The following is a 23,225-nucleotide window of genomic DNA, read 5'->3' as shown; positions in this document are numbered from 1 at the left end:
TCGACCAATAGAGGGCGACAACCTCAGAAGCTTACTTCCGTTTCAGGTGATAAGAGGCATGATGGGAAATGTAGTATGTGCTGAAGACGTATAAAGCAATGTGAACGGCTTTTGACTTCCTCTTTACAACGCGAGCCTGATCGAGACAGGTATGAGCCGCGACTTCACTCTTCTCACAACACAAGCTCGCTCTCTTTTGACACGGTACAACGACAGAAAGTACTATTAAGTAATGTGAACACAAAGTAATATGTTGGATAGCCCAAGTATTACTTTGTTGTGGATTTTAAAAAGCGAAATGATGTTCAGCTAAGCTAACGCTAGCCTGTCCTAGCAAACAACGTGGTGCGGGGCGGCTGCGGCCCAGTCGTATGGCTCCATTAGCTGTAATTTAACGCATTTTTGCATCCTATTCCCCATGTAAAACACACTTCACTCATCCTTTTCTGAGGTGTAGGTGGTTATTGGAATTTCATACACATTACATTGGTTATACATGGCATCACAGAGCAAAGTTGGTGCGTTTAATTTTTATACTAAGCTGAATTTAGCAGTAAAATTAAGTTGGAATTGGTGCACTTTAATTAATATAAAAATTGCAGAGGGAATCATTTCACTGTAGAGTTGTAGAAATAGTTCCTAAATAGGTAATAAGTTCTGGGATTGCAAGCTTGTCTATCCCATTAAGTATGAGTGCAGTTGGCACACATCTAGTGTACTAAAGTATTGACCAACTTTAAGGTTGTCTTACATTTGGATAGTTTTTACTTAATTGTTCCATGTGACATCCCTCTGAAGAATTAAAATCTTGTCCAAGCTCCCAGACTTCTGACTAAACCCCAGATTATACTTACTAGAGTAGTTTCTGGTCTGTTTACTTGTGTTGTGATTTGGACTAAAACCTTAAATTTTGAGGAAGCATAGGAAAACCAAGTCAAATGTCAGGATTAAAACACCATTTTGCAGCTTTGAAATGGAGGAAAACGGGTGCATTTCTGATGTGACTGGGGAAAAAAAAGGATACAGAGATTTCAATTGTCCCTGTCTTGACTCTTCAGGCACAATAAGCCACCATGCCCGTTGCCAGGACTTGGGTTTGTAGTAAGACCTACGTCACCCCCCGACGTCCCTTCGAGAAGTCCCGTCTCGACCAGGAGTTGAAACTCATTGGTATGCTTTTAATTTAACACCATCGCTGTACTTCAGCAATGTATCATTTCTATTGTCGTTGTTGTACCTTTACATTGCATAATAAAATGCCTATTTTCTTTAAAGGCGAGTATGGACTGAGGAACAAGCGTGAGGTGTGGAGGGTCAAGTTTACTCTGGCCAAGATCCGTAAAGCTGCCAGAGAGCTGCTCACTCTGGATGAGAAGGACCCCAGGCGTCTGTTTGAAGGTACGCTGAACAGGTTAAATTGGTTATGGCCGATGATTTAAATGCAACATCGTCAGACTTCACTGTGGTGTCAAGAATTCCTCGTCAATGAGGCCATTATTGTCGCTTGATTCAAATTCAATCTTATGTGCTGCGTGTGCTCCAGAGTTTGGTCGTGTAAATCGCTCTTCTGTGGCTGTCCAGGTAATGCTTTGCTCAGGCGTCTGGTGAGGATCGGTGTGCTGGATGAGGGTAAGATGAAGCTCGATTACATCCTGGGTCTGAAGGTCGAAGATTTCTTGGAGAGGAGGCTGCAGACGCAGGTCTTCAAGCTCGGACTTGCCAAGAGCATCCACCACGCCCGTGTCCTTATCCGCCAGAGGCACATCCGGTAAGCTTCAAGACCTCAGGGGAAACGTCAAGTAATGAAGGGTCTGAAAGTCTTGAGGGACTCATGAGAAACTGTCATTGCTTCCTCTTCCATCAGAGGACCGCCTACCTGTAGCACTCTTCGTTGATCAGTTAAACATTTCAGCAAGGTCAATTCGGTGTCAAAGCCGTATACCTTGTCAGTTGATATTGCCCTGAGCCAATCCCGCTGCGGTGCGCTCGGACTGTGCCACTGTGCTGTTGTGGTCGTTAGGTAAGGTATGGGGCATTGCACCTCGGGCAATTGTAGTATTCACTGCATCTCATGGGTTTTGATGTATCAAATACTCAGGCTGATGATTTAAGATATATATATTCAGATTTTAAGTGGTGTCAAGAATTCCTCGTGAATGAAGCCTGCAGTAAATTTTAAAAACTGGCCTATATCAGAGTTTAAAGTATCACGTGGGAGCCATTTAGCTGCGTTTTCTGAAATCCTTCTCGTTTTCTGTCTTGGCAGTGTGCGTAAGCAGGTGGTGAACATCCCCTCCTTTGTGGTTCGTCTGGACAGCCAGAAGCACATCGACTTCTCTCTGAGGTCTCCGTATGGAGGTGGACGCCCAGGCCGCGTCAAGAGAAAGAACGCCAAGAAGGGCCAGGCTGGAGCTGGAGGAGCTGACGATGAGGAGGAGGATTAAGAAGGATGTTGGCCAGGGAGCATCTTCATACTTCCTGATCTGTCAAAATTCTTAATAAAAATATTTGGTTTGACCAAAGATCTGAGCTGTGTCCTTGCTTTTGTTAAATTTATTTATTCTTAAAGCCTTTTTCTTAGTACAATAAAGATCCAAGTGTATTTCTGCAGCTAAATGTAATTGAAAATAATGAAATATAATTATATTTATATTGAAATAAATGAATTGTTGTATAATGAAGCTTGGCCTACAAATTAGGCTCTTGAAAGTTATGAAGCGAAATGAGCATGCGTGGCTGTAGAATGGTGCAGTCCGTCTGTACGTGCTGACGTCACATTTGATCAACCAGGAAGTGGAGACTGAGGTGTGAATGGGAGCTTGCAGGGATAATTTTGTCTGCAGTGGGTACTGGGGACAAGGCTTGTTTAAACCTGGGTATTAACGTTTTCTAAATGTAAGTAAACTCATGTTAAGTGTACGTTACACTGTGTAACTTAACTGATATTGTTGAAGCTGCTTTTGGTCGATAGTTCCCGGGTGTTAACGGCTTCTAACTCCCGTCTGAAATCGACAATTTGTCTAATACCATTTAATTTTAACCTCTGTTCTGTATCGGATTTTAAAAAAAGTATTAATTTAGTCTCAATACTCCAATTTGTTTTAGTTGATGTTCGCTAATGTTACAACACAAATAGCTTTTTGAGGGAAGGTGTGATGGTAACTGTCAGTGTCCACGTTTTGCTCCGGTTTGACCTGATTTTTTATTTTTTTTTAGCGATAAAAGCGTCAAACAGTCTACATTAACACCCTTAAGATTCATCAGTTTTGTGGCACAAAGTATTCACACCTAGGCATCACGGAAATGTGCATAATCGGAGACGTTTGCATTCAACACGGGTGATATTGTGAAATACACTGAGGGGGTTGGTTGTGGTGGTGGAGGAGGAGGAGGAAGTGCTTTTAGTTGAATAAAAGCTTCAGTAAAATGTGTGTTGTTCTAAGATTAACCAATATGAGAATAATAAGAAAGATGTTGTAGAGAAATTGCCCCTGTGACAGTCATTAGCTTATGATCACTCATACGTTAATATATAAGCTGTAAAGTTAAAGTTCAGAGTGTTTTAATAGCGGATATGAAACAAATGGTGTTGATTGTGAATTCACTGGTAAAGGTTGGGTTTTCTGATAAAAATCAGAAAAAATGACATAATAGAAGTAAAATCTTAGGACGGCTTGTTATGTTTGTTGTTTCTAGCTTTTTATTTCTTCTTGTTTTTTATTGTTAAAACCCATTTTTGCAGTCGGAGTGACTCAGGGTTACATTTCACTGCATGTTATACATGGATAAACTCTCTTTATGTGCAGGAAATCCAAGCCTCAAAATGACTGAGTTAATATTATTCAATAGATTAGAATGAAATGTTTGTATATTCACGATAGATATTTTCTGTCACTTGATCATTTTATTGATATTCTATTGATTGATCCACTCCCTAACAGCTCTTTTTTCTCAGTTGTGTTAATGTACTTCTCCATTTCCCCAAAAAGTTGGTGCAAAGTTTGATATATATGGGTATCACAAGGTTGGAAAAGTAAGTGGTACTAAAAATAAACATGTTGCAGCTAATTAGGTTAACTGGCAACAGGTCAGTAACATATATAAAGAGCACCTCAGGGAGGCAGAGTCTCAGAAGTAAAGATAATTAGAGGTTCAGCTATTTGCAAAAGAAGAAAAATCCATCTACAAATTGTGGAGACATTAAGGTTCCTCCACATAAAAAAAAACCTTTAAATACTCCATTATCTACAGTACATAATTTTATCAAAAGATTTAGCATTCAGCACTGCATTGGAAACACATTGGATTTTGTCATGGAAATCGCTGCACGAACTCTGGAACACTGTGTGGAAATCGTTGTATGTGAACATAGTTACAGATGCAGGTTACAGCTCTATCATGGAAAGAAGAACCCAGATAGAAGAGGAACCATCTGTCATGCACCTCTGATGACATGTCTGTACACACTTCTGAATTGGTTTAGTGTTGATAACCACTTAAGTCTCAAGGGTGTAATTCACCATATGGTAAATGCTTATAAGATTAAACCATACTTAGCCTGTAAGTTAATAAAATTGCATCAATCTCACAAAATCACGTACACCTGCATTAAAAGACATCTCTAAAGTGCTGCAGGGCTTAATCAGTACAGTTGTAATGCATCCTTAATAAAAACATATATAAAAAGCTTCCTCCAAAGCAGTATTTTTGCAAGATGTTCGACCATTTATTTATGCTTTATATGCAAAATAGTAAATCATTGTCATTGATGTTTCCTGTGTGTCTCGTTTTTTTACCTTAAAAAGTTTGGAGGTGATCTGTGGTCGCTGTCAGCAGAACGATGTCTCCCGATGAGCTGGTGTATTTGGGAGTTCTTGCTGCCACCATCCCCGTTGGGTTCCTCTTCCGTTACCTCAGTGAGTATTTGCAAAGGTCCGAGCACAGGTTAGGGACATCAGATGTTTTGTTGCTGCTTGCTATACGTGGTCAAAGCCGATATTTTTTCTGCCGCTGTTTGTATCTCAAGTTTATTTTCAGAGTGGAAATTGTCAAAATTCTGGATTGATTTTTGCTCACATACCGATGTTGGGCTCAGCTACAAAACCAGCAACCTCTTCAAAGTGTTTCACTCATTAGATGCTGCTTTCTTCCCGTCCGTTCTGAAAATAGACGATGCAAATAAATGACGTCCATACTGTCTTCGTGAGAAGCCGTGTCACCTGTTTTGAATTTGTCAGGTGCTCTTTTCTCCCCCCACTGAGCTCCCTGTTAAACGGCTGTAAGTGGCATAACGGTGTAACTCTCTCTCACTTCAGGTCCACCTGTGAAGCAGGGGGCAGCTCTGCTTCTGGGCCTCCTCATCACCGTCGCCTCCTGTCACATCCACACGCTCCACTCCCTGGTCACAGTGATCGGAACGTGGATTATCATCAAGAGCAGCTGGCGGTGAGGGGTTAACATCGGCACTTTTTCAAACTTATGTCACATTATGACCCGGGCTGCTCGCACAAAGGTCAGAATGATTGATCTGCACCTGGAGATGAGGGATCTTTTTCTTTTTTATTTGATTAATATGTGAAATGTTGCTTCACAGATCCTGAGATTTAAAAAAAATCTAAAGATAATAACACTTTGCATCACCAACGTGTTAGTGGCTTTTTGTTAGACAAATGCTGTGAATGTGGCTTTTGGCGCAAAGCTCTTTGAGTGACAGATACACTAAAAACCCTGCATCAGTGCAGTCCTTTTATAGATGACGATCGTCATCGTGTAAACCCTGCCTGTAGATGCTGTGCAGGCAGGACCCTCACAGAAGTCGTCTCTTTCTGTTAGGCATGCTCCAGCACTGAGTCTGAGCTGGACCTTTCTCTACCTCCTCTTTTTCCGATCGGTCACTTGGTTCGATCTGCCAAAGCCAACACCTTTTGCCAACGCCGTCCAGCTGCTTCTCACTCTCAAGGTGGGGAAACCTAGAAACATGAAATGAAATATGTGCTGCAGAGGGAGGGAGAGCGTTGACTTTTTGCTTTACCTCAGATGGTGAGTCTCGCCAACGAGGTGCACAGCTTCCACGTGGAAAAGAAAAAGGATGTGAGCTCTTTCGCCAAGTCTCCCGTGATTGGTGGTCTGTCTCAGGAGCCTTCCCTCTACGACATTCTGTCCTATAGTTACTGTTATGTTGGCATAATGACCGGTAAGTCATCGGGTGGTCGCCTCTGTTCTGACATTCGCGAGAACGTTAAAGCAGAGCCACGTTTGTTTTGCTTGTATAAGCTGTTAATGTCCACGTGTTGTTGTTGCAACTGACCTGTTTGCTTTTGCATGAATTTTAACTGATGTCTCTCTTTGTCTCACTTTCTGCCACTTGTCCAACATTGTGAGTCCACGTTGTTTTTTAGTATTATTTCTCTATACTTTTCATGTAGCTCTGCTCTCTTTTTGCTCTCTCACCCCCTTGTCCTCTTCAACAACACATTGTTTTCTTTTGTACCTCACTGTCCTCCACTGTAACCTTTCGTGTCTTGCAATATCACGATTGCCCATTTCGTCTATCCCTCACGTCTTACCGCTGCATCTTGTCCTCTGTGCCATCACTCCATCTCCTTAAAGGCCCGTTCTTTCGCTTCCAAACATACGTTGACTGGTTGAGGCAGCCAAACCCGCTGGCCCTGCCTGGCAGGGTGCCATGTCTGCAGCGCCTGAAGCTGGTCCCGGTCTACGGCGCTCTGTTCCTGGCAGTCAACTCTGTCTTTCCGCTGGCCTACGTTCGCACAGAAGAGTTCTTGGATGAAAACATTTTCTTCAGGTATTTTTTTGCAATACATCACTTCTCTGATGCTCATTTGTCAATCAGTGGCATCATAGATTGTCAGGACAAAGGTGATTTATTTTGTGTGAAGTACAAGCTGTGGTGGGAGTAATCAGGGTTGAACATCTCTGTTGTTTGTGCGATAGATAATTAACTTCCTTTTTTTCCCCAATATCTGTTTCCATCCATCTCCAGGCTGTTCTACATGGTGGCCGTGTTTTTTGTGTTTCGGATGCGTTTCTATGCAGCGTGGTGTGGAGCTGAGGCGGGCTGCATCAGCGCAGGCCTGGGCTGCTACCCAGAGGAGGCACTTTCCAAACCTGGAGGAGGACCCACTGTTAACTACAGGTACACGATCACAGGAATATGAGAAAAGTTTGAGGAGTATTTGCATTTCAAAAAGGTCTGAAATTGTATCAAGTCTACATTTTTGTTGGTGAGATATTGTATTTATGGCTGTTTTTTTTTTTTCTTTGTTTCCCCTTGTGGACAGTCCTGATTCCACAACCGAAGAGAAATACGACTTCAAAACCATCCAGAACATTGATTGTTACAACACTGACTTCTGTGTGAAGGTCCGACACGGCATGCGTTACTGGAACATGACTGTGCAGTGGTGGCTGCATCACTACATCTACCCCAATGCTCCGTTCAAATCCTACACACTCAGGTATGCACAGCACATGCAGATTTTTTTTTTTTTTTTACAATATTATATCGCTGTGTGGTTTATAAGGCTGTTTATTTTAACAGTTTGCGTCTGTGCTGTAGTGACAAGCATCTCATGTTCTTCAACCATGTTTTTTCTACTCATTCCCCTATTATTTCCAAAAATGTGGAACAGACATTATTTTATCAGTTCAGATACCAATGATGCTCCTGATCTTCCACACCAGTATTATATGTCAATATTTGGGAAAATTGAAAGATTATTGTTATATATATATATACATATGCATAAATATATATATATATATATAATATATATATATATATATATATATATATATATATATATATAACAATAATAAAATCATATATACATATATGATTTTTTTTAGTAGTCTACATCCTAAAATTGACAAATATAACCAAAAAAAGTCGTCCCGTTGGCCACGCTCTCATTTATAAGTCTGTCATTTCCACGGGAAGACTTGAATCTTTAAAAGCATTTCCCTCTTGTACAATTTTCCAAGACTGCCGCACACTTTAGTTTATTGCAAACTTTGCCCACATTCAGTTAAATCGGGTATTTTTTGGGGACTGCTTTGAACTTAGGATGCGGTGCTCACGTGAGAGTTTGCAGCAGTAGGCGGTTGTGAGGGAGATCGTATGAAAATAAACCCGCACTTCCTGGTACAAAGTATACACGGTTCATAGTAATGCCACCCAGTGCAAAACTTTTTTTTGACAGCAGTGGAAATTTCAGGCACAAAGAATACTTTGTATCACGGAATGACTGAAAAAAACATGCCTGTATTGGACATCAGTAATGTTTTATTGTGATAATCCATGTCCAACCACAGATTTCAAGTATGTTTATGTTTATGCATTTGGCAGACGCTTTTATCTAAAGCGACAACACTCATATGTCAGGTAGGCAGGTAGCGTAAGTGGAGGTAGTACCTCTCATGTGGGGGGGGTCAGGATTCGAACTCCGGTCACACATATGAAAGACGGCATCAATCCCATAACAGAAGACAGAGACCTTGATGTGACGCGTCTGTTAGACTTCAGCCTCTCTCCTGTCTGTCTGTGTCTCACAGGGCTGGCTGGACCATGTTCATCAGCGCCTACTGGCATGGATTACATGTTGGCTACTACCTCTCCTTCCTCACCATCCCCCTGTGCATCGCAGCAGAGTCTGCCATGGAGGCCTCTGTCAGAGCGAAGCTGGGTCCTCGTGGACAAAACATCTTCGATTGGGTTCACTGGTTCCTGAAGATGAGGGCTTACGACTACATGTGCATGGGCTTCGTGCTGCTGAGTGCCTCTGACACCATCAACTACTGGATGTCCATCTACTTTACAATGCACGTCATCGCTGTCAGCTGTATAATAGTGGGTAGGGCTCTGAAGGGAGGGAAAAGAGAGGGGAGGAGGGGAGATAAGGAGCAGAAAAAGGAGGGAGAGTTGACAGAGAATGTGAAAAAGGAAACCGGAGAGAAAACAGACTAAATACAGGTACAGAAAAGGACTGATCGGAGCCTTTTTTTGGGACACGAGGAAGAGTCACTTTAGAGTTTAAGACACAAATACTCAACAAACATCACACAGTCAAAGATGATTCCTTTTGAGAAAAGTCCATTCCATTAAAAAATACGAATAAAAAGTTTGACTTGTAGCACGCCGTTAAAAATCACCACTGGAGAGGCTTTTGTCTATATACGTGTACATAAAAGTACTGTGAGTAATGGGAGAGGAATGTTCTTGAACGTTGCTTTTGTAGTGCGTTTGGAAACTGGGATGTAAACAGCTCACTCATCTCAGCTGTGTATTCTAAATATGTGTCAAGAGAGCAAATCCAGAGAAGAGCGATAGGGACTTTATCTGAATACCAAAAGTTGTCACGATCAACAAAGCATTCCAACAGCTGGTGATGTTACAGACTTTATTAGATTAAAGAATGAGTGAATGTTGAGGAAATGACTTTCCTGGATTGTATGAAATAAGTCGTGAAATTTAAACTGGGTTAAGTTTGACAAAGCAGCTCGAGGTCCAGATTCCGTTTATATTTTTGCCGAATTACATTAGGACCTGTAAGTGTTTAAATAACGTGCTGTAGTACTCCTTATTTTATGGGGACATTTTTGTGCTCTGGCTTCCTCCCACGATCCTGTTAATCCAAAAGGTTTCTATGTTTGGGTTTTGTCCTTCACGTTTCCGCCTGTTATTAAACGCTCTTCAGATCAAATCAGGAACTTGCGCGCTGACATCTCTGCAGTAGCGCTCTTTAAGATGAGCGTGTGCCACATGAGCTACAGCAACAGTCTGTTCACTGCCAAGTGTCTGTACTGCCATCACGGATCATTCAGGGTCGGGACCAAACATTTACATTCTACAACCTGCCAGCTGGACGATTTGCTCTAAATAATTTTAGTATGTGCCACAATGTCTGAGTTACAGACTTATTTCTTAAATTTGTGAATTGCTTTTCAAAGCTTTTACCTGTTCCAACATGAATTATTTCTGTGATGTTAAACCTTTTTTGTTGCTTTTAGCAGCAATAATTTGACGTCAGAAATTGCTATGATGATAATTTCTACTTGTATAAAAAAGTTCGAACAATATGAAGCCGAACTATATCCAAGCCCTAAACTGCTGTTTATATGAGGATGACTGAGAGCGCTGTTGGTCTTATCTTCCCATTTGTTTTTGTTCTGTCCTGCTTAGACCTGAGATAATTTGAATATGAATATTACAAATATATATTGTTTTGTGCCACTTTACCCTCTCTGTGCCAACACCCTTGGAGAATTTGTTCCCTTTGTTATAGCACAGTGATATTACTGCACCGTGGTGACATGAACACTGTCTCTTCTGTTGACAGCTCACCTCTGATCTACTTAGTTTTTTTGCCTTTTTGTCTTTTTTTTGTTTGTTTGCTTTCATCTTTTGCTGCACTTTCTGCTCCAACTGTAACTGTTCCTGCTTTGTAACATACGTGTTACAGGTTACAATACATACCATAAACATTTCTTCACTTTTCCGACGCACTTGTCTTTTCATTTGTAAAGTCCACTTATGTAATAATTTGTGAGTGTCTTCTTTATGATTATTTATAGGTGTGTTTTGTGAAGCATTTGGATCTGTTGGTAGAGAAACACACAGCTGTCAGACAGGAAAATCATTAACCGTTCAGCATTAGTGAACACAAACACACCTGCCAGGTCAGCCACTTGAACAGTGTCCTGTTTCAGCCAAGAACCAATTAGTGAAGTTAGCAACAGCCATAGAAGCGCATTACCTTTAACATGTGCACATGAAGTATGTAATGTCTTCCCATAACTGTTCAGAATCAGTATTTCTCAAAAATGAACACATAATGTGTTTAACGTGTTATTTAACAGGTCAGTTTTCTTCTTCTGGTTTGTTATGAGTCTGGTTTGCGAATTAGAATAATCATTGGCAACGACTGTATCGCCATGGAAACAATGGGTTAAAAGTTACAAGGAAGTACCTGTACGATAATTTATCAAGGGAGTAAAGTCCATCGGAGGAGGAAACGGAAATGCTCCATGATAAAGTTGTGTTTTCTCATCAGGGACTGCTTCACTCCTTTGTTTTCTTCTGAATTTGTTGCTGGTGAAGTATTGGATGTAATTAAAGAGGACAGCCGGTTGTGTCTAAACTATCGGAAGAATGGACCGTGAACTACAGAGACAAAGCAAAGTGTACAACTATACTAAAGGTTTGTTTTCATGGCTTTACATGGCTGTACATTTTTCAAATTATTTTAAAACACACAAAACCTGGAAAGTGTTACTATGTTATAAGGTATGTAATCGTCTTATCTTGACTCGTACCGCTCAGTGATTTCCTGATGGTTTTACCCTGAATTCAAGCATTCACTGGAAATGGTTATCCTGATGGCCAGCAGTCACTCAGGTCACGTCAGGTTTCATCTCAAGCGTCCAATCAGGCCTACCCTCAGTACAACTGGAGCTCGACCCCCGCAGAGGAGGGTGAAAGAGACAACAATGGGCCTCCCCAGGAGATCAGGAGCTTTCCGTATCCCATGAAACTGAAAAGAGCTGTGTGGTAAAAAAAAAAGCGCTTTTTTTTCTGGTGAATCTTCTTGATTTATTTGTTGACTCCATTAAGCGTTCAATTTGTTTTAATATGGATCTTCAATTTTCTAATAATATCCACAACTACATCCTGAAAAGAAATCTAATTTTCAAGTTTTTTTATTAGTAACTGAAGCAGTAATTATTGTTCTTCTTCTTATTCTCCATATATGTTAAACTGTATGTTCTGCTGAGCTGCTGTGCACCAATTAAATGATTGTTTAAGTCATACTGGTAATCTGATTTATAAGAGATGTACCAATTGAACCAAGTGTCTCTTTCTCGTCTCTAATTCAACTGAAATTACAGGAAATGAAGGACTTTCTAAAATCATGTGCTGGTAGTGTACTACTATCAAGCAGTAGATGTACCATATTTATTAAGGTGTTTTAGAAACCTTGTCCACTCCAGGCAGGTGCAGAAGATGAAGGTGCCGGTCCTCTCCAGCGCTGAGTCCTGGAAACGGAACAAAACCAAATCTCTGCAAAAACTGAAAAACAACATCGGAGAATTTCTTTCCTTTTTCACGCTGTGGGGCAAGACCTTACAAACGATTGGAGGTGCATACTCAGTTTGTTGCTATAAGTGGATGTTAAGGGAAGCGGCTCAGGCCTTCATACGACACAAACTGTAGACTATATCATAACTGTATTATAATGTTCTTATCATAACATTTTGCATTGTAAACCAAACTAAAGTTAGTTTTTTCCCATAGGGAACTTTGGAGGCGGTGTCCAGTCTTACTTCCATTTCCTACGGTTCCTGGTGGTTCTCAATTTTGTTTCCTTCTTACTGATTGGTGGATTTGTCATCATCCCCAGCATTGTCTTCAGACCTGTGGGGAGCAGCTCTGTGACCGGCACCAATAACAGTTCGTCAGCTCACAACATTTCAGTTAGCTCTGATGTACAAGTTGCACTGGCAACTTTTCTCTTTTCTCATATAAGCCAAATTTCCTCTGCTCTCATCTTTGGTGCAATTCTTTCCAATAATAACAGGAAACCTCATCACAGCTTGATGAGACGGTCTCCAGGCAACAGCCCATCCACGAAGGCTGGGCAGTTTGCAGGCGTAAATGTAGAGACAGCGGTGCCAGACATGGTATCCCTTTCAGAAATAAGATAAAGAAATCCTCACAGAAGATGTATCACCAAATGATACCTGAGGAGAAACAGAATTACCTGAGATTCCTCTATATGTGTCAGATATAGAAGATGTGTTTTAACATTTAATGCAACCAAGAATACAAGATACTTACCTGACCTCCTCGGTTGGCTTAAGAAGCATTAATAAAGATGTGGGACTTTATATACTGCATATTACGTGATAAATACTGTCTTCTTTTGCTATCATCTAAGCCTCATTTCTGCTTTTAGTCTCAATTGCATCTTCCTTTTATGTGTCTTTCTGTTACTTTTATTGGTTGAGAAATGTCATGAATCACTGAGGCAACCTTTATAATCAGAGAGGAGTAGGAAAACTTATTGCAATATTGTACCCACTGACATTATAGTGTGAGATCTTTAAGCTTCTGCTTGCTGTGTTTTCCAGGTCAATATGACTGCACGGAGTATGACCCTAATCCTCAAGGCTTGGTGGTGTTCTATGATTTACTCCTTCACGTACTTTCGGGAACGGTGAGAAACTATCACAGTAACCAGCATTAGAGTATGAGACTTGCAGAACGTAAAGCTCTGCTCATGCAATGTACGATAGCTAAAAAAGTATTCTGGGATTACACAAAGACAGAGGACATTGATACAGACTGAAATCTTACGCGAGGATGTGAATTACACTTCAACTTCGTTGATCTGACTTGCTAAGTGACCATCCTCTTGTTCATGTTCAGGGTTTTATGGAGTATTCATTCATGTTTTATGGCTACTACGACAACACAATGGACACCAACTTCTCCTACAACATCCCCATTGCGTACCTCTTTACAGCCGTCTTCTACTTTGCCTTCTGTCTCATTTGCATCATCATACGGTCAGTCCAGCAACCAACATTACCAGATTCAGTATCAAAGATAAAGATCCTGCCTATGTGCACGTTTATGTCTGAGTTTATTAAGATAAATTAAAACTAGCATTTTAAAGCCTGAATTCAGAGTTAATTCACATTGATCTGCATCTGTATCCTCCTCTCTGACTGGCCGCCTGCACACAGCATGGGGACTACAGCTCGAGTTGCTGTGGCAACAGGAGGCAGCACTGTGGTTAACTACAGCATGATCCTGTTCACCGGATGGGACCACGGTTGCCTGGGAGACCAAGCTACCAAACTGAAGCAGAAAAACATCCTTTACCGGCTGCAGGTCAGGGAGGGGTCTATCCCACATGAGATTATTATGAAAGGAAGAGAAGTGGGGTGTACACTCTCTCTTAAAAAACACTTTTATATAATCACTCCTCTCTTCTCTTTCCTGACCAGTTGGATCTGGAGGAGGAGCGCAGGAAGAAAATGAAAGCTTCTCTCACAACATGTCAAAAAGTAGTTTTATACTTGTTGCGTGTTTTAATGGTTTTTTTTGCACTCGGGCTCAATGGAGCGGCCCTCTATGGCCTCTTTCAGGCCACCAACTTCAGCCAGGCAAGTGATGTAAAAGCAGTGTGATGACACCGACGTGGCTTTAATGTGTTGGATGACCATTTGTTTCCCATTTCCGCCAAACAGGCAAGGAGTGAGGATCAAGGGATCCTGGGATTGATTTTTGAGTATCTGCCGTCCATCGTCATCACTGCTGGAAACTTTGTGGTGCCTCTGCTGTGTGACCAGATCGCATTAATAGAACGATATACCCCCAGCACCACTGTCATAGTTGCGCTATTGAGGTTTGCACTGTTTTTTTCTGAGAGCGATGATGTCATGCCATCCACATTTAACGAATAAGACTCTTTGAATTTTGAAAAAATTAAAAATAAAGAGAAATATGATACAAAACCTGCAGCAAAATTGTAAAGTTGGTAGGAAATATGATCAACTTAAAAACAGTCTCTAAACAATAATTTCATGTGAGTACCACAGCCTTAGCACTGAGACAGATGCCATGAAACCTTTCTAATAACCAGCAGGGGAAGGCTCCTCTATTTACAAAAAGAACTTGGGTTGTGTGGAGAATGCAAAGTCAACGTCACACGTTGGTTTATTTGGGCGCCATATTGTTTTTCTCGCTAGCTCTGAGGCTCTGAGGTCTCTTTTATGTACAGAATCTGAATTCTAACCTCAGAATAGTGTTTCTTTAATTAAACTGTAGTTCCAGCCTCTTACATACAAGTCCTTAAACCAAAGAGGCACAGCACAATGGCTATTTCCATCTTGTATACGTTCCTTGGTGAGAACACTGATGTCTCTGACTCTGGTGAAATTTGATAAGTTGTGCGTTTACGTTCTGTGAAGCATTTAATCAAAATGAAACTCCTTTGATTGGTCAGAAGTGGGCCTGCCTGCTAATCTGCAGAAAATATATAAAAAGAAGAAGAACAAATTTTGTTTCCCAATGTTATTGATCTAATTCGATTCATTCAGTAGAAGAAAACCAGCAAAACATATAGAAGACGTATAATACCCTGCAAACGATTCTTTCATTGCTGCCGACTTTACTCTGTTTTCTACAAACAGATGGAGAGTAAAAGTGGACAGTTACCGAACCCCAACTTGTTTTGTTCCAAATTTCTACTCCTTTTAAACTGATCTTGTCTCTTGTGAAGAAAGAACAGACTTACTCCATCCAGAGAGTAACAGTTTCCTGTTGATCAGATTCTTAAAAAGTTCACACCACCACTCTTGATCTGATTATAACTTCTTTTTGATTGACTGGACCGGATCGTTCTGATCTGAAGTGTTCACATGAGGCATTTTTATTCTGACTGAACCATCAATCTGACTGAGAAAGGGTCCATGTAAACATAGCTAGTGACTTACAACCTGGTATAAAGTGGTCCTTCCCACGATTCTTAACTAAATAATCCCTAATCTGTGATCAGTTATTAAGATTAGTTGTTGCCTCAGGAATAGTAATGAACCGTTTGTTCTCCATGTCCAGGGCAGTGTTCCTGCGTCTGGTGAGTCTGGGTGTCCTCCTCTACACCCTGTGGAGTCAGATCACCTGCAATGGGAAGGTGACAACTGGCGATTGTGAAGATTGCCAATACAACCACAAGAACTACCCGGTAATTATACCATTTCTGTGCGTCTCCAGTTGCAGTGGCCTTTAATCTTAGAGCGTGATGCACAAACAGGACAGAGGTAGTCTCTGCTCATTGTGTTGCACAAGAAAGAACCTCTTTTCTTCACGTTTACCCTCCTTGTTGTGGCTTTGTTTACACGAGCAAAGTCTTCTGTTTTCAATTTGTTTTTCTGAAACGACACAATCCCAGAATAAAAGCGGAATTCTTTCTTTCTTTTGAAATGTACTATAATATAATATGTACTATAACAGCAGCTCAAAGCCTGCTGGTATGGAGAAGTATCAATAGATAATAATGTGACTAACTTGAGTGACATGGTCTTAACGTTTTTTTTTGTTTATTAGTTTAATTTATTCTGTGTGTGAGACAGTTCTATCTTTTCTTGTTTGTCCCATAATGTAGTGCTGGGAAACCCGTGTGGGACAGGAAATGTACAAGCTGACGCTGTTTGACCTCCTCATCACCATCGCTATGCTCGTGCTGGTCGAATTTCCGCGCAGGTACATACTGTTGCATAATGATACGAATCAGACAGAGATTGTTTACAGTTGGTTGGGATATTGGTGAGTCCGTCGACCATGTTGAAGGTAGGATGTTCACGTATGTGACTTTATTGTTTGTCAGGATGGTGGTGGACAACTGGTCCTGTAAGCTGTCCCAGTGGGTCGGCCGGCAGGAGTTTGTGCTTCCGACCAATGTGCTCGGACTGGTTTATGGTCAGACTGTGGTCTGGACAGGAGCTCTTTTTTGCCCTCTGCTGCCACTTATTAACGCCTTCAAGTTTGTCATCCTCTTCTACTGCAAGAAGGTGAAGCTGCATCTTTGATAGACTCAAAATTTTAACCTGTGCTTGTTGGGTTTCCCCCTAATCCTGTTTTATGCCCCACCCCCCACGCCACTTTCCTCTGCAGATCACACTCTTCTACAATTGTCGGCCAGCCCTGAGGACATTTCGTTCCACCACCTCCACCTTCTTTTTCCTGGTGGTGCTCGTGTTTGGCTGGATCTTGGCCTCGGTTGTCATGATTTATGGCGTTGCTGTGTAAGTGTTGAGTGCTGCATCCTTGTCTTAATCAGTCATAACAGAACTGCTGTCAGAAAGTGAAGCATTGGCAGGATTATTTGGGGAAAAAATCAGCTCAATAACGACTTTGCTAAAATCTTTGTGTCCAGATGTTTTCATGTTACATTAGATTGTTGGGTTTGAGTGTTTAACCTTTGTCCAAACAGGATCCGGCCTTCAATGGGTTGCGGGCCTTTCCGTTTCTTCCCCAAAATGTGGTCGATTGTTCCAACCTCTTTCTACAAGCTCCCTGAAACTACACGGGAGTTCCTCTTCTTCGTTGGCTCACAGGCCTTTTCCATCCCTCTTTTTGTATTATCATGGTGAGTGACCTTGAGCTTTCTATGCATCCATTATGCTGGTATAAACTGTGCAATTCTGTAAGCTAAACAATGAAACGCTTCCTATACTTAACCGGCATATTACATGGTTCTGGTCAGTTTTTAACTGCACCTTTCCCCCCATTGATAGCGTGGCGATGTGCTACTTTGTAGCTTTATCCTCTGTCTATGGGAAAACTGTTGCACTGCTAAGGGCTCAGCTTAAATCGGTACGTTTTTGGTATTTACAGTAAAGCATTGAGTAATAAGTTGACTTTTGACCAAATGTACCTTAGCAACATGGTTCCTAATATTCTCAGGCAACCAGTTTGACTAAATTGGGTCTTTGGTTTACAGGCGAGCCAGGACAGGCAGTTCTTGGTCAAACAGATTGAGTTGAGTCGGCAACTTCAGACGGCAAAACACAATGCAGGTGTACTTGACTGAACTCTACCTGCGGACCATGTCTGGCCTCTGCAACCTTCTAAACATGAATTAACACGATGAAGCAACTGAAAAGACCTATTTATATCATGTATCTAATTTAATCCAGCCTGGGTATGACCAGCCAATCCTGCAGCAAGATTATTGAAGGATGTTGTATCTATTGAAAGATCTAAACCAAGTTCATTCTTTAATGTTTATTAATTATTAATGTTAGCCATTATAAGTTGGAGGTAAAGGCTTAAATCCGTTTAGTATAACTGCAAAGTTTTAACCCATTTGTCTGTCAGTAACAACAGATGTGTATAATGTAACCTTTGGTGCAAACCAGTTTTGAAATGTTGTGTTTTCTGAATGATGTCACAAGGCACAACATTAAAGAAAACTGAACGCAAAAACAATAAATAAAACAGAAAATATGACACAATTTTAAGAACCAATAAACATTTTTGAAACCACGACAAATAAATGACAGTAGATGGATACAAAAGTTCACACATTATTTGGTTTTTTTTTGTCTGGTCACAAAAAGAAATGCTGTTTAGTTATTGCTGATGTTTAAAATAAAATGCCTTTGTGTTTTTTAAATATTACTTTATTTTAATCTCAATTAGTGTTGTAATTTTTGCTGCTGTTGTATTTTCCTAAACGTTCCGTTTTTCTTTTCTTTTCTTGTGTTTGTTTTTGTATTTATGATTTACAAAATGGAAACACCTTATTTGTGTCTCTTTTTGTTCACCCTTTACATTATGAGTAGCATTATAGCGCCCCTTGGTGTCAGAGTTGTGTAATAGCTTGTGCTAGGTTATTGTTTACTTCCTGTTTGGGTGTACTGTTTCCTGTGGACTGCGAACCATAAGTGCAACTCACTCCCTAACAAGTCAGTGGCTGTATTATCATTATTATTTCTGTCAAGTTTTAACCTTAAAGGTCGAAGACATTAGTTTGTTAGGAGGGAGCACGTTCAACGTTCCTTGTTGCTGTGTCGTCAACGTAAAATTAACGGTGGCAAGTAGCAAAGTTCGACTAACGCTAGCTTAAATTTAAAAGGAAAAACAGCTCCACCCATCAAAACGTTGGCTTTTTTGTTTCTTCCCTGTTTTGTTTTTGTGTTTTATCGTTCTACTTTTTCACCTGCTTCCTTTCACTACAGAAGGCTGACTATATTAAACAAATTTGAGCATTTTTTTTTCTCACGCCAGTTGTAGCTCGCTTTGTCAGTTAGCTGGCTGCTAACCAGTCGTATCAACAGTCACCAAGGCAACAATGAACATCCTTCCGAAGAAAAGCTGGCATGTGCGCAACAAAGACAACATCGAGCGCGTGCGGAAGGACGAAGCCCAGGCAGCAGAGGAGGAGCGCGAGGCCAAGCGTCGCGTGGACCGTGCAGAGCAAGAGGTGACACCGTTGTGACTGAAATTTCCAGGATTATTATGATGTTGATGTTGGAACAGTAATCCGTAGCAGTTAGACACTTTGTAGACCTGATGTGTCTTAGAGTTTACTCAGTGCTTGACAGTCTGAGTACCTAATAGAAGGGTGGAAGATAAGGATAAGTGTCCCATCACTTATAACACTCCATCACTTATAACACTAAAAAATGACGGTAGTGGGTATTGCTGTCAGATAAAGTTTCAGGTAGGTCACTGAGAAAGCTTAACAAATTGATTAAAAAATACTTACGATCAATCAACGTTTTTCTTTGGGGTTAAGGCATTTATATTTCATGATCTCTATTGTCATTCCGACCCCTTTTTGTGCTTTGACATGGACTGAACAGTCGTTAAAGTGAGACTTGATACGGCACCGATAGCAGTGAGAATTTCAGGGCTGGCTCCGATCAAACAGGGACCATCATGATTTTAATAGATAGACCAAACAGCAACTAAAACAATTTAAGCCAATAAATGCTTTTAAATACGTGAATGAGTCATAAAACAGGTGATCTAATTGGCACACTACAGAATGAGAGAAAGAAAATACTATCTTCAATAAAGATTTGGGTTTTATAAATACTACTTCTATAATCTATAATGATATGACTGGTATCTATAATTGTTATTGTTGTCGTAGAACCCCAAGAAAACATCAGAGCTCAGAGTCCCCTCTGTCAACAAAGTATAAACTACACTTATTTCTTTGAACTTTTCTCTCTGCCGTCACCTCAAAAAGCGTCGACTGTTTATAATAAAGAGGAGACGCCCCAGGTTACCGTCACCATCAAACTCTTAACACAAAAGACACAAAGTTAGTTTGCATTTTGCACCACTTCGCTATCTACAGCAGGACAGTTCAATGCCAAACAACTATATTATTTTAGCTCTTTTAGCACGGCAGGGTCAATCGCTGCTTCCCCCACTCTGTCTCATGTAGCCCACATGTAATACTGGCGTTTTCTTGTTTTGTTTCCTTTATCGTCACTGATCAGGCTCGGTCTTATCTGGTATTCTTTGCAGTCCGGGATGGTGTAATGGTCACAAATTGCAGCTATCCAGTGATGTTTAATGTTACTATAAACATTTAGATTTTCATCTCCAATCAGGTTGCTTTGTGTCAGGTTGAAATGCTGCTCACTTATTCACAATAAAGGCATGAAATTACATTTTTGTTAGCAGACTATATATAAAATAAACATTTTAGGTGTTACACTGCTAATTTCAGTGGAAATCTGTCTTCACTACTGCTGTCATCTGACACCGTTGGATTTTTAATCAATAATGATAAATCAGTGATAAGTTTGTGTTAATTTGTTATGGTCGGTTACGAATTACTTTGCAGATTTACACATAATTATGTTGTTCACATATCACTGAGGTGAAATTCCACAAGTAGAAATGATTGAAGTCCTCGCAGTTAAAAATTTAGAGTAAAACCTTTCAAATAAAGCTGTGCAGTGAAGCTTTAATTGTTCCTCATACATTTGGTTTGTAATAGCAACTATTCGTCTCCACAGGCTCGCACAGAATATCTGAGAAGGAAAGCCCGAGCTGCTCTCCCGTCAGCAGGAGGGGGGAGAGATGGTGGTGATGATGATGTTGATGATAAACGAACTGGAGGAATTCTGGAGCATCTCAATCTTTTTCCTCTGGAGGAGTCTTCAGATAAGAAGGGAAATGAGGAGTATCTCAGAGAAAAGAAAGAAGAAAAGGTGAGCGTGCTCTGCTTCCGGCAGCCTTTCCTGTGATGTTTGCTTTTCCACGCTTTCGACTTCATTTGCAAATCCTTTTCGTGAATTATTGAACAGCAAAAAAATAAGAATTCACGAGTCCGATGGAGACCTCTCTCTGTTTACCGTGTTTATATGCTAAGATTTTTTCACGGTCCGGTGCAGTTTATGTTTCATTTACACAGTAAACTGCATAATTCTCTTTAGGTGCCTGTTTAATTATCATTTGAAATGAGCAAGTTGAAATTAGCATTTTTACTCCTGTGTGTATAGATTGCTTTTAAGCTCTGATGCAAAGACCTTTGAATTACAAAGCACCGTAGAAACTGATTTATTAAACTAGTGCATTTTGAAATGTTGCACTTTTATAACCGCTCAAAATCACCACAAGGTAAAAGCAATCCCATAGAGGGGATTCAGGACTCCAAAAGTGTCCCACAGAAGAGTCAATTCAAATGACCACCAATATATATATCACTGTTGTTTTGTTTTTTTTCTGTCTGTCAGGAGAAGCAGGAACGAGCCATCGGCTTACTCGTGTCTTTAGGACCCCAGCCAGGGTCCGAGGTGACCCCATGGTACCTGAAGAGCGGCGCAGAGAAAGAAGAGAAGAAAGACACAGAAAAGAGGAAGGGCATAAGTGAAGAGGAGAGGGAGAAGAAGGATCGCAGACTGAAGGATAGTTTGGATCCTTTAAAAGATATGAGGAAAGCTCTCGGTGTGAATGGCAGAAAGGAGCACAAGAGCAAGAGAAAGGAAAGAAGGGACAAAGAAGAAAAGATGAGCAGTGGAGAGAGGTGAGACGGTCTGTATTGAATGTGTAGGTACAGCATCTATTATTCAGAATCTGTAGATGTATGTGATTTAACCCTGTTGTGACTGCTTTCTCTAGGTTTACCATCTGTATTGGTCTTCCTTGAAGGTGATGATTTGATACCAGAATTGTTCTCCTTTCTTTTCCAGCTCGATTGAAAGGTTGCGCGCTGAACGTTTACAGAGGGAGGCGGAAGAAAGGCGGAGAGCGCAGGCTCTTCTCGACCAGAAGAGTGGCAAAAGGAAGGAGCCGGGGAGGGAAGTGGATGAGAGGGAGAGGCCTTACAACAACGCCTACTTCCCAGAACTTGCCCGAAAGCGACAAAGGCGCGATCGGGAGAGCTGGAGAGATGAGATTCTGAAATCTTGAGCAGTTCCTGAGGACCGCAATCTGCAGTGGATGATGAAAGAGTATGTTTATGCATGAAGCTGAATTAAGTCATTCTGAACGTTTTGTTGTCAGAACGTGGACGATTCGTCACCCCGATCATCCAGTCTTGTTTGTTTTTGTTGTTCCCCTGAAAAGGGAAACCCTTGCAGGGACGTTAGGTGTCGCGTTCGGCTGCAGCTTCCTCTGCCCCTGCAGCGTTTCGCTCATGAGTGCATCAGCAGGGCAGATGGTTGCCATCACAGGGGGCTTCAGGCTCAGGCTGTCAACAAGAAAACACTGTGAACAACTGTCAGCTTGGCTTATATAAGAAGTTTATTTACCATTGACGGATAATCAGTTGATTGAAGTGTGTGAAAATGACTGTTATGTTTGTGTCAAATATGAATGAATGTCTTTTGATTTTGGACTGTTGTTTGAATAAAACTATATAAGAAATGATGATAAGTATTTTCACTTTTTCTTTGGGCGTTATAAAGACATAGTGCTCTAAATGGTGCTGTAAAGAATTGAAAATTACATTTAATGCTGTAAACTGAACGTCTGTGCTGTTGTTTGTCTTTGTATTACAAGCCTTTATCCAGCAGACATTTCAGCGTGTGTTCGTAAGAAAAATGCACACGTATGGAGGGGAAAGAAAAAGAATATTCCATCTGTCTGCTTCAGTTTCTGGGTGCTGGTATTGTGCATGCTGACTCACTGTCACACCTCATCCTGAATGCTTGGATAGATCAGAGTCATTGTTTATGCTCTATTACCATGACACCTCCATATATCTGCAGTGATAACAGCCTTTTAAAATATGCAGAATTATTCATGACCAGCAGAAAAGGGCCGACATTTACCTCGTTTTTTTTATTATTGTGGTTTATTTTGAAAATGTACCATGTGAAAATACACACACTCTGTGATTAAAAAAAAGAACACCTTTATGAGTGATGTCACTGTAGTCTGGTGTCCTTTATGACTAAAAACTAGTCATAAAGGTATTGTTTGATTTAAATATTAAACAGGAGGGGTTGTCGTAAGAGAATCCCTTTATTTAGAACAATATCTGTTTGTATATAATCCTAGGACGCCATTGCACCCAGAGGTCTTCATATGGATACTTAATTAATGCTCTTTGGAATTTAAAATCCAATGTCAGATCAATATAAACACACCGCTGAGTGCCAGCTACACACAAACAATTGGCTCCCTGTGGGAATATTATCACAGCTTTTCTTTTGTAGATACCATTATG

At 40.7% G+C, this 23,225-nt stretch overlaps 4 protein-coding genes across 5 annotated transcripts; all 4 read left to right on the top strand.

Moving 5' to 3' along the window:
• Nucleotides 1–49: 49 nt before the first annotated feature.
• On the top strand, nucleotides 50–2,524 carry rps9 (ribosomal protein S9). Its single transcript, XM_075465664.1, has 5 exons — nucleotides 50–149; nucleotides 1,059–1,170; nucleotides 1,276–1,398; nucleotides 1,582–1,768; nucleotides 2,267–2,524. The coding sequence occupies exons 2-5, from the start codon at nucleotides 1,074–1,076 to the stop codon at nucleotides 2,442–2,444; spliced, it is 585 nt and encodes a 194-aa protein (XP_075321779.1). The 5' UTR covers nucleotides 50–149; nucleotides 1,059–1,073; the 3' UTR covers nucleotides 2,445–2,524.
• Nucleotides 2,525–2,768: 244 nt separating this feature from the next.
• mboat7 (membrane bound O-acyltransferase domain containing 7) lies at nucleotides 2,769–10,520 on the top strand. Its single transcript, XM_075465660.1, has 9 exons — nucleotides 2,769–2,895; nucleotides 4,806–4,916; nucleotides 5,316–5,445; nucleotides 5,833–5,959; nucleotides 6,037–6,193; nucleotides 6,610–6,805; nucleotides 7,004–7,156; nucleotides 7,302–7,478; nucleotides 8,575–10,520. Exons 2-9 carry the CDS (start codon nucleotides 4,841–4,843, stop codon nucleotides 8,984–8,986), a joined length of 1,428 nt encoding a protein of 475 aa, XP_075321775.1. The 5' UTR covers nucleotides 2,769–2,895; nucleotides 4,806–4,840; the 3' UTR covers nucleotides 8,987–10,520.
• A 650-nt stretch (nucleotides 10,521–11,170) lies between these two features.
• On the top strand, nucleotides 11,171–17,826 carry tmc4 (transmembrane channel-like 4). Its single transcript, XM_075465659.1, has 16 exons — nucleotides 11,171–11,219; nucleotides 11,374–11,569; nucleotides 12,010–12,158; nucleotides 12,314–12,486; nucleotides 13,161–13,235; nucleotides 13,448–13,587; nucleotides 13,768–13,915; nucleotides 14,032–14,190; nucleotides 14,275–14,432; nucleotides 15,644–15,770; nucleotides 16,191–16,288; nucleotides 16,413–16,596; nucleotides 16,700–16,830; nucleotides 17,019–17,174; nucleotides 17,323–17,401; nucleotides 17,529–17,826. The coding sequence occupies exons 1-16, from the start codon at nucleotides 11,171–11,173 to the stop codon at nucleotides 17,616–17,618; spliced, it is 2,112 nt and encodes a 703-aa protein (XP_075321774.1). The 3' UTR covers nucleotides 17,619–17,826.
• A 603-nt stretch (nucleotides 17,827–18,429) lies between these two features.
• On the top strand, nucleotides 18,430–22,893 carry leng1 (leukocyte receptor cluster (LRC) member 1). Of its 2 annotated transcripts, none has more exons than XM_075466688.1 (5): nucleotides 18,430–18,495; nucleotides 18,818–19,013; nucleotides 20,569–20,763; nucleotides 21,289–21,578; nucleotides 21,745–22,893. In XM_075466688.1, the coding sequence occupies exons 2-5, from the start codon at nucleotides 18,882–18,884 to the stop codon at nucleotides 21,962–21,964; spliced, it is 837 nt and encodes a 278-aa protein (XP_075322803.1). In that variant the 5' UTR covers nucleotides 18,430–18,495; nucleotides 18,818–18,881; the 3' UTR covers nucleotides 21,965–22,893. The 2 variants fall into 2 exon arrangements, with proteins under 2 accessions (XP_075322803.1, XP_075322804.1); XM_075466689.1 differs by lacking the exon at nucleotides 18,430–18,495 and having other exon boundaries at nucleotides 18,502–19,013; nucleotides 21,745–22,005; nucleotides 22,121–22,893.
• The last annotated feature ends 332 nt before the right edge of the window (nucleotides 22,894–23,225 follow it).

Source organism: Odontesthes bonariensis, chromosome 5, assembly GCF_027942865.1.
Source record: "Odontesthes bonariensis isolate fOdoBon6 chromosome 5, fOdoBon6.hap1, whole genome shotgun sequence".
NCBI lineage: Eukaryota > Metazoa > Chordata > Actinopteri > Atheriniformes > Atherinopsidae > Odontesthes > Odontesthes bonariensis.
The sequence above is the reverse complement of the archived record's forward strand: the minus strand, read 5'-3'. Positions and strand labels throughout refer to the sequence as shown.

Bases quoted from the DNA above. Each gene is read 5' to 3' on its own strand.
- rps9 (XM_075465664.1), top strand. From the start codon at position 1,074: ATGCCCGTTGCCAGGACTTGGGTTTGTAGTAAGACCTACGTCACCCCC. The intron at 1,171-1,275 runs GTATGCTTTTAA...TTTTCTTTAAAG, and splicing joins CCAGGAGTTGAAACTCATTG to GCGAGTATGGACTGAGGAAC. The intron at 1,399-1,581 runs GTACGCTGAACA...GTGGCTGTCCAG, and splicing joins CCCCAGGCGTCTGTTTGAAG to GTAATGCTTTGCTCAGGCGT.
- mboat7 (XM_075465660.1), top strand. From the start codon at position 4,841: ATGTCTCCCGATGAGCTGGTGTATTTGGGAGTTCTTGCTGCCACCATC. The intron at 5,960-6,036 runs GTGGGGAAACCT...GCTTTACCTCAG, and splicing joins AGCTGCTTCTCACTCTCAAG to ATGGTGAGTCTCGCCAACGA. The intron at 7,157-7,301 runs GTACACGATCAC...CCTTGTGGACAG, and splicing joins GGACCCACTGTTAACTACAG to TCCTGATTCCACAACCGAAG.
- tmc4 (XM_075465659.1), top strand. From the start codon at position 11,171: ATGGACCGTGAACTACAGAGACAAAGCAAAGTGTACAACTATACTAAA. The intron at 14,191-14,274 runs GCAAGTGATGTA...TCCGCCAAACAG, and splicing joins AGGCCACCAACTTCAGCCAG to GCAAGGAGTGAGGATCAAGG. The intron at 16,289-16,412 runs GTACATACTGTT...ATTGTTTGTCAG, and splicing joins CTGGTCGAATTTCCGCGCAG to GATGGTGGTGGACAACTGGT.
- leng1 (XM_075466688.1), top strand. From the start codon at position 18,882: ATGAACATCCTTCCGAAGAAAAGCTGGCATGTGCGCAACAAAGACAAC. The intron at 19,014-20,568 runs GTGACACCGTTG...TCGTCTCCACAG, and splicing joins TGGACCGTGCAGAGCAAGAG to GCTCGCACAGAATATCTGAG. The intron at 20,764-21,288 runs GTGAGCGTGCTC...TCTGTCTGTCAG, and splicing joins GAGAAAAGAAAGAAGAAAAG to GAGAAGCAGGAACGAGCCAT.